This window comes from Oncorhynchus gorbuscha, unplaced genomic scaffold, assembly GCF_021184085.1.
Source record: "Oncorhynchus gorbuscha isolate QuinsamMale2020 ecotype Even-year unplaced genomic scaffold, OgorEven_v1.0 Un_scaffold_1370, whole genome shotgun sequence".
In the NCBI taxonomy this organism is placed as follows: domain Eukaryota; kingdom Metazoa; phylum Chordata; class Actinopteri; order Salmoniformes; family Salmonidae; genus Oncorhynchus; species Oncorhynchus gorbuscha.
The window spans coordinates 122501-132500 of NW_025746164.1; the positions used below are offsets into that span (position 1 = coordinate 122501).

The 10000-nt window shown below is 50.0% G+C and overlaps 1 protein-coding gene across 1 annotated transcript in view; it reads right to left on the reverse strand.

The window, feature by feature from the left end:
* LOC124022403 (FERM, ARHGEF and pleckstrin domain-containing protein 1-like) overlaps positions 1 to 10000 on the reverse strand; it is a 26702-nt gene that overhangs the window by 9411 nt on the left and 7291 nt on the right. Inside the window, exons 2-3 of the mRNA XM_046337339.1 lie at positions 2499 to 2714; positions 1 to 7 (exon numbers count right to left, since the gene is read on the reverse strand). The exon at positions 1 to 7 is cut by the window's left edge and continues 98 nt beyond it. Of these exons, the coding sequence (XP_046193295.1) occupies positions 1 to 7; positions 2499 to 2669 (178 nt within the window). The 5' untranslated portion in view covers positions 2670 to 2714. The remainder of the gene's footprint in view (positions 8 to 2498; positions 2715 to 10000) is intronic.

A 10000-nucleotide genomic window follows, 5' to 3' on the forward strand; every position in this document is an offset into this window, starting at 1 on the left:
CTCGTTGCTGTGGAGAGAGCAGAACACACACCAGGTTAGAGCAGAACACACACCAGGTCAAACAGAGCCTTGGCTGGGGCTCGTTGCTGTGGAGAGAGCAGAACACACACCAGGTTAGAGCAGAACACACACCAGGTTACAGAGCACACACCAGGTTACAGAGCAGAACACACACCAGGTTACAGAGCAGAACACACACCAGGTTACAGAGCAGAACACACACCAGGTTACAGAGCAGAACACACACCAGGTTACAGAGCACACACCAGGTTACAGAGCAGAACACACACCAGGTTACAGAGCAGAACACACACCAGGTTACAGAGCACAACACACACCAGGTTACAGAGCACAACACACACCAGGTTACAGAGCACAACACACACCAGGTTACAGAGCACAACACACACCAGGTTACAGAGCACAACACACACCAGGTTACAGAGCACAACACACACCAGGTTACAGAGCAGAACACACACCAGATTACAGAACAGAACACACACCAGGTTACAGAACAGAACACACACCAGGTTACAGAACAGAACACACACCAGGTTACAGAACAGAACACACACCAGGTTACAGAACAGAACACACACCAGGTTACAGAACAGAACACACACCAGGTTACAGAACAGAACACACACCAGGTTACAGAACAGAACACACACCAGGTTACAGAACAGAACACACACCAGGTTAGAGCAGAACACACACCAGGTTACAGAGCAGAACACACACCAGGTTACAGAGCAGAACACACACCAGGTTACAGAGCAGAACACACACCAGGTTACAGAGCACAACACACACCAGGTTACAGAGCACAACACACACCAGGTTACAGAGCACAACACACACCAGGTTACAGAGCACAACACACACCAGGTTACAGAGCACAACACACACCAGATTACAGAACAGAACACACACCAGGTTACAGAACAGAACACACACCAGGTTACAGAACAGAACACACACCAGGTTACAGAACAGAACACACACCAGGTTACAGAACAGAACACACACCAGGTTACAGAACAGAACACACACCAGGTTACAGAACAGAACACACACCAGGTTACAGAACAGAACACACACCAGGTTAGAGAGCAGAACACACCAGGTTACAGAGCAGAACACACACCAGGTTACAGAGCAGAACACACACCAGGTTACAGAGCACAACACACACCAGGTTACAGAGCAGAACACACACCAGGTTACAGAGCACAACACACACCAGGTTACAGAGCACAACACACACCAGGTTACAGAGCAGAACACACACCAGATTACAGAACAGAACACACACCAGGTTACAGAACACACACCAGGTTACAGAACAGAACACACACCAGGTTACAGAACAGAACACACACCAGGTTACAGAACAGAACACACACCAGGTTAGAGCAGAACACACACCAGGTTACAGAGCAGAACACACACCAGGTTACAGAGCAGAACACACACCAGGTTACAGAGCAGAACACACACCAGGTCAAACAGAGCAGAACACACACCAGGTCAAACAGAGCAGAACACACACCAGGTCAAACAGAGCCTTGGCTGGGGCTCGTTGCTGTGGAGAGAGCAGAACACACACCAGGTTACAGAGCAGAACACACACCAGGTCAAACAGAGCCTTGGCTGGGGCTCGTTGCTGTGGAGAGAGCAGAACACACACCAGGTTACACAGAGCAGAACACACACCAGGTCAAACAGAGCCTTGGCTGGGGCTCGTTGCTGTGGAGAGAGCAGAACACACACCAGGTTAAACAGAGCCTTGGCTGGGGCTCGTTGCTGTGGAGAGAGCAGAACACACACCAGGTTAAACAGAGCCTTGGCTGGGGCTCGTTGCTGTGGAGAGAGCAGAACACACACCAGGTTACAGAGCAGAACACACACCAGGTTACAGAGCACACACCAGGTTACAGAGCAGAACACACACCAGGATACAGAGCAGAACACACACCAGGTTACAGAGCAGAACACACACCAGGTTACTATCAGGTATCAGAGCCTGGGAACTATAGACCTCATTGGTATCAGAGCCTGGGAACTATAGACCTCATTGGTATCAGAGCCTGGGAACTATAGACCTCATTGGTATCAGAGCCTGGGAACTATAGACCTCATTGGTATCAGAGCCTGGGAACTATAGACCTCATTGGTATCAGAGCCTGGGAACTATAGACCTCATTGGTATCAGAGCCTGGGAACTATAGACCTCATTGGTATCAGAGCCTGGGAACTATAGACCTCATTGGTATCAGAGCCTGGGAACTATAGACCTCATTGGTATCAGAGCCTGGGAACTATAGACCTCATTGGTATCAGAGCCTGGGAACTATAGACCTCATTGGTATCAGAGCCTGGGAACTATAGACCTCATTGGTATCAGAGCCTGGGAACTATAGTCCTCATCTAAAGCATTGTGGTTGCTCCAGCATGTCATTCCTCCCATAGAGCTAAAAAGTTCCTGTACTCACTGAGATGTCGAAGACCTCGGTGACGTCGTCCAGCAGCTGTACCCGGATAGAGACCTGTCGTCCTGAGGGCGTGGTTGGGGGTCGCTGACCTGGTTCCAGGGTAGACACCCCGAAACTCTCTGGGATCCCCAGCCTCTGTCCAGCAAACTCCCTGTCCCCTGGCTCCACCATGGTGCCTCAGTCAGCAGAATCAGCCTCTCTACTACCCTCACACACCTGGGGACAGACAGGGAGACACGTACAGGATCCACTCTGAAAACAAGGAGTTATCTGAAGATGGAAGTTTTCCCATATAGAGCTAATAGCAGGGCTATTTAGGGTGATTTGGTGTCTCAAACCAGGGAGTTTATTAGCAGGGCTATTTAGGGTGATTTGGTGTCTCAAACCAGGGAGTTTATTAGCAGGGCTATTTAGGGTGATTTGGTGTCTCAAACCAGTGATTTGGTGTCTCAAACCAGGGAGTTTATTAGCAGGGCTATTTAGGTTGATTTAGTGTCTCAAACCAGGGAGTTTATTAGCAGGGCTATTTAGGGTGATTTAGTGTTTCAAACCAGGGAGTTTATTAATATTCTATTAGCAGGGCTATTTAGGGTGATTTAGTGTCTCAAACCAGGGAGTTAATTAGCAGGGCTATTTAGGGTGATTTAGTGTCTCAAACCAGGGAGTTTATTAATATTCTATTAGCAGGGCTATTCAGGGTGATTTAGTGTCTCAAACCAGGGAGTTTAATAGCATGGCTATTTAGGGTGATTTAGTGTCTCAAACCAGGGAGCTAATAGCAGGGCTATTCAGGGTGATTTAGTGTCTCAGACCAGGGAGTTTATTAGCAGGGCTATTTAGGTTGATTTAGTGTCTCAAACCAGGGAGTAAATTAATATTTTATTAGCAGGGCTATTTAGGGTGATTTAGTGTCGCAAACCAGGGAGTTAATTAATATTCTATTCTATTAGCAGGGCTGTTTAGGTGATTTAGTGTCTCAGACCAGGGACTTTATTAGCAGGGCTATTTAGGGTGATTTAGTGTCTCAAACCAGGGAGTTTATTAGCAGGGCTATTTAGGTTGATTTAGTGTCTCAAACCAGGGAGTTAATTAATATTCTATTAGCAGGGCTATTTAGGGTGATTTAGTGTCTCAAACCAGGGAGTTAATTAATATTCTATTAGCAGGGCTATTCAGGGTGATTTAGTGTCTCAAACCAGGGAGTTTATTAGCAGGGCTATTTAGGGTGATTTAGTGTCTCAAACCAGGGAGTTTATTAGCAGGGCTATTTAGGGTGATTTAGTGTCTCAAACCAGGGAGTTTATTAGCAGGGCTATTTAGGTTGATTTAGTGTCTCAAACCAGGGAGTTAATTAGCAGGGCTATTCAGGGTGATTTAGTGTCTCAAACCAGGGAGTTAATTAGCAGGGCTATTCCGGGTGATTTAGTGTCTCAAACCAGGGAGTTAATTAATATTCTATTAGCAGGGCTATTTAGGGTGATTTAGTGTCTCAAACCAGGGAGTTTATTAGCAGGGCTATTTAGGTTGATTTAGTGTCTCAAACCAGGGAGTTTATTCATATTCTAATAGCAGGGCTATTTAGGGTGATTTAGTGTCTCAAACCAGGGAGTTTATTAGCAGGGCTATTTAGGTTGATTTAGTGTCTCAAACCAGGGAGTTTATTAGCAGGGCTATTTAGGTTGATTTAGTGTCTCAAACCAGGGAGTTTATTAGCAGGGCTATTTAGGTTGATTTAGTGTCTCAAACCAGGGAGTTTATTAGCATTCTTCATCAAGACGGCAAAATGTTATTATTGACAATGAAAGAAGTGGAAATGTTGTTCCTTTGTTATTTAATTGCTACATTTAATATCAATATATTCAAAGTATTAAATAAATAGTTTTCCAGATTGTATTTTGGCGACGCAAATATTGGGTCAAGACTGAGACAACCTGGTTGAATTTGGGTCCTGAGGCACAACCAGCTGAAAACCACTGCTTCAGAGGACAGAGTGTTGTTTTTGATACTAACAACCTATAAATGTTGTTGTGTCCATCTATTCTCTTGCTACAGCTTTTTTTAGTTACAGAAGTTCCATTGATGTTTCAGGAAGCAAGCAGCCCTCCCTGCCTGGGTGGACAGAGACAGAACAGAGACCCAGCCGGAGAAGCAAGGCCATGGCCTGTTTCAGGAAGCAAGCAGCCCTCCCAGTCTGGGTGGACAGAGACAGAGAACAGAGACCCAGCCGGAGCAGCAACCCTCCCTGCCTGGGTGGACAGAGACCCAGCCAGAGCAGCAACCCTCCCTGCCTGGGTGGACAGAGACCCAGCCGGAGCAGCAAGGCCATGGCCTGTTTCCAGAACAGACACAGGTTGCCATGGGAATATAAGTATTCAGCCCAAAAAAGGACAGACAATTACTGTGAGAACCAGGTCAGATACAGTCTGTCTAACAGTATGAACCAGGCCAGATACAGTACTTCCCTGTCTAAACCAGGCCAGATGCAGTACTTCCCTGTCTAAACCAGGCCAGATACAGTACTTCCCTGTCTAAACCAGGCCAGATACAGTACTTCCCTGTCTAAACCAGGCCAGATGCAGTACTTCCCTGTCTAAACCAGGCCAGATGCAGTACTTCCCTGTCTAAACCAGGCCAGATGCAGTACTTCCCTGTCTAAACCAGGCCAGATGCAGTACTTCCCTGTCTAAACCAGGCCAGATGCAGTACTTCCCTGTCTAAACCAGGCCAGATGCAGTACTTCCCAGGCCAGATGTCTAAACCAGGCCAGATGCAGTACTTCCCTGTCTAAACCAGGCCAGATGCAATACTTCCCTGTCTAAACCAGGCCAGATGCAATACTTCCCTGTCTAAACCAGGCCAGATGCAATACTTCCCTGTCTAAACCAGGCCAGATGCAGTACTTCCCTGTCTAAACCAGGCCAGATGCAGTACTTCCCTGTCTAAACCAGGCCAGATGCAGTACAAACCAGGCCAGATGCAATACTTCCCTGTCTAAACCAGGCCAGATGCAATACTTCCCTGTCTAAACCAGGCCAGATGCAGTACTTCCCTGTCTAAACCAGGCCAGATGCAGTACTTCCCTGTCTAAACCAGGCCAAATGCAGTACTTCCCTGTCTAAACCAGGCCAGATAGAGGACTTCCCTGTCTAAACCAGGCCAGATAGAGGACTTCCCTGTCTAAACCAGGCCAGATAGAGGACTTCCCTGTCTAAACCAGGCCAGATGCAGTACTTCCCTGTCTAAACCAGGCCAGATGCAGATACTTCCTGTCTAAACCAGGCCAGATGCAGTACTTCCCTGTCTAAACCAGGCCAGATGCAGTACTTCCCTGTCTAAACCAGGCCAAATGCCAGATACTTCCCTGTCTAAACCAGGCCAGATAGAGGACTTCCCTGTCTAAACCAGGCCAGATAGAGGAAACCAGGCCAGATTCCCCTGTCTAAACCAGGCCAGATGCAGATAGAGGACTTCCCTGTCTAAACCAGGCCAGATAGAGGACTTCCCTGTCTAAACCAGGCCAGATAGAGGACATCCCTGTCTAAACCAGGCCAGATAGAGGACATCCCTGTCTAAACCAGGCCAGATAGAGGACATCCCTGTCTAAACCAGGCCAGATAAATGACTTCCCTGTCTAAACCAGGCCAGATAGAGGACTTCCCTGTCTAAACCAGGCCAGATAGAGGACATCCCTGTCTAAACCAGGCCAGATAGAGGACATCCCTGTCTAAACCAGGCCAGATAGAGGACATCCCTGTCTAAACCAGGCCAGATAGAGGACATCCCTGTCTAAACCAGGCCAGATAGAGGACATCCCTGTCTAAACCAGGCCAGATAAATGACTTCCCTGTCTAAACCAGGCCAGATAGAGGACTTCCCTGTCTAAACCAGGCCAGATAGAGGACTTCTCTTTCTGAATCAGAGAGCACTTCATCTGAGGGAGTGAACCCCATCGGTGGTCAGTGACCTAACAGCTAACACAGCAACATTTCAGCCAGCTTGCAGGTGAGTCACTAGACTCCTCCATGACGACGAAACAAGTCTAGAAAACCCAATGGTATTTTAGCTGGGACAGACTAAACTAGACAGTAACGTTGATATAGACAGACACACAGAAGGATTAAAGGAGGTTGAGACGGAGCATACCTCTGTCCCTCAGCCCTCAGGCCATCCTCCTCAACGTCAGCGGAACCACAGCCCTCTCCTCGACCCCCTGGAGGGTAACGGAGCCACAAACCCTGCTGAGCCCCTGGAGATGTGGAACCACAGCCCTGCTCCTCCACCCCCTGGAGGGGTCAACACTAACGGAGCCACAGCCCTGCTCCTCCACCCCTGGAGGGGTCAACACTAACGGAGCCACAGCCCTGCTCCTCCACCCCTGGAGGGGTCACACTAACGGAGCCACAGCCCTGCTCCTCCACCCCCTGGAGGGGTCGACACTAATGGAGCCACAGCCCTGCTCCTCCACCCCCTGGAGGGGGTCAACACTAACGGAGCCACCTGCTCCTCCATCCCCTGGAGGGGTCAACACTAACGGAGCCATAGCCCTGCTCCTCCACCCCCTGGAGGGGTCGACACTAACGGAGATGTGGAACCACAGCCCTGCTCCTCCACCCCCTGGAGGGGTCAACACTAACGGAGCCATAGCCCTGCTCCTCCACCCCCTGGAGGGGTCAACACTAACGGAGCCATATCCCTGCTCCTCCACCCCCTGGAGGGGTCGACACTAACGGAGATGTGGAACCACAGCCCTGCTCCTCCACCCCCTGGAGGGGTCAACACTAACGGAGATGTGGAACCACAGCCCTGCTCCTCCACCCCCTGGAGGGGTCGACACTAACGGAGCCAACGGAGATCCGTTTGCGCGGTCGCTCCCACTACCTACATGTGTGCGACTGAATGTTTGGAACACAACACAAACGGAGAGCACTTTACTGTCTACAAAACACAACGTTCCAAAGCAGTGAGGTCATCAGACCAGACCAGACATGACCGGGCTGAATTCATCTCCTAACCCTAACCCCCCTAACCCTAACCCTAACCATGACCGGGCTGAATTCATCTCCTAACCCTAACCCCCCCTAACCCTAACCATGACCGGGCTGAATTCATCTCCTAACCCTAACCCCCCTAACCCTAACCCTAACCATGACCGGGCTGAATTCATCTCCTAACCCTAACCCCCCTAACCCTAACCCTAACCATGACCGGGCTGAATTCATCTCCTAACCCTAACCCCCCTAACCCTAACCATGACCGGGCTGAATTCATCTCCTAACCCTAACCCCTAACCCTAACCATGACCGGGCTGAATTCATCTCCTAACCCTAACCCCTAACCCTAACCATGACCGGGCTGAATTCATCTCCTAACCCTAACCCCCTAACCCTAACCCTAACCGGGCTGAATTCATCTCCTAACCCTCCCCCTAACCCTAACCATGACCGGGCTGAATTCATCTCCTAACCCTAACCCCTAACCCTAACCCTAACCGGGCTGAATTAATCTCCTAACCCTAACCATGACCGGGCTGAATTAATCTCCTAACCCTAACCCCCCTAACCCTAACCATGACCGGATGAATTCATCTCCTAACCCTAACCCCCCTAACCCTAACCGGGCTGAATTCATCTCCTAACCCTAACCATGACCGGGCTGAATTCATCTCCTAACCCTAACCCTAACCGGGCTGAATTCATCTCCTAACCCTAACCCCCCTAACCCTAACCATGACCGGGCTGAATTCATCTCCTAACCCTAACCCCCCTAACCCTAACCCTAACCCTAACCGGGCTGAATTCATCTCCTAACCCTAACCCCCCTAACCCTAACCGGGCTGAATTCATCTCATCCTATACAAGTTCCTTCCAATATTCTCCTGTTGACTGATCTAAAGACTAAATAGGTGACAGCATCATAGGTTGAGGGATTTGACAGACGACAGAACATGCGACCTTCCAAGAAAAATAGCAGTATTTCAGCTACAGTAGATCCCCAGGGATAAGTCAGTATTTCAGCTACAGTAGATCCCCAGGGATAAGTCAGTATTTCAGCTACAGTAGATCCCCAGGGATAAGTCAGTATTTCAGCTACAGTAGATCCCCAGAGATAAGTCAGTATTTCAGCTACAGTAGATCCCCAGGGATAAGTCAGTATTTCAGCTACAGTAGATCCCCAGAGATAAGTCAGTATTTCAGCTACAGTAGATCCCCAGAGATAAGTCAGTATTTCAGCTACAGTAGAACCCTGGTCAAAAGCCTCCAAAATGGCACCCTATTCCCTATGGACCCTGGTCAAAAGGATCCAAACTGGCATCCTATTCCCTATGGACCCTGGTCAAAAACATCCATAGGGAATACCACTACACCGGGCCTTCAGAGCAGCAACACCACTACACCGGGCCTTCAGAGCAGCAACACCACTACACCACTACACCGGGCCTTCAGAGCAGCAACACCACTACACCACTACACCGGGCCTTCAGAGCAGCAACACCACTACACCGGGCATTCAGAGCAGCAACACCACTACACCGGGCATTCAGAGCAGCAACACCACTACACCACTACACCGGGCCTTCAGAGCAGCAACACCACTACACCACTACACCGGGCCTTCAGAGCAGCAACACCACTACACCACTACACCGGGCCTTCAGAGCAGCAACACCACTACACCGGGCATTCAGAACAGCAACACCACTACACCGGGCATTCAGAGCAGCAACACCACTACACCACTACACCGGGCATTCAGAGCAGCAACACCACTACACCGGGCCTTCAGAGCAGCAACACCACTACACCGGGCCTTCAGAGCAGCAACACCACTACACCGGGCCTTCAGAGCAGCAACACCACTACACCGGGCATTCAGAGCAGCAACACCACTACACCGGGCCTTCAGAGCAGCAACACCACTACACCACTACACCGGGCCTTCAGAGCAGCAACACCACTACACCGGGCCTTCAGAGCAGCAACACCACTACACCACTACACCGGGCCTTCAGAGCAGCAACACCACTACACCGGGCCTTCAGAGCAGCAACACCACTACACCGGACATTCAGAGCAGCAACACCACTACACCGGGCCTTCAGAGCAGCAACACCACTACACCACTACACCGGGCCTTCAGAGCAGCAACACCACTACACCGGGCCTTCAGAGCAGCAACACCACTACACCGGGCCTTCAGAGCAGCAACACCACTACACCACTACACCGGACATTCAGAGCAGCAACACCACTACACCGGACATTCAGAGCAGCAACACCACTACACCACTACACCGGGCCTTCAGAGCAGCAACACCACTACACCGGGCCTTCAGAGCAGCAACACCACTACACCGGGCCTTCAGAGCAGCAACACCACTACACCACTACACCGGGCCTTCAGAGCAGCAACACCACTACACCGGACATTCAGAGCAGCAACACCACTACACCGGACATTCAGAGCAGCAACACCACTACACCGGGCCTTCAGAGCAGCAACAC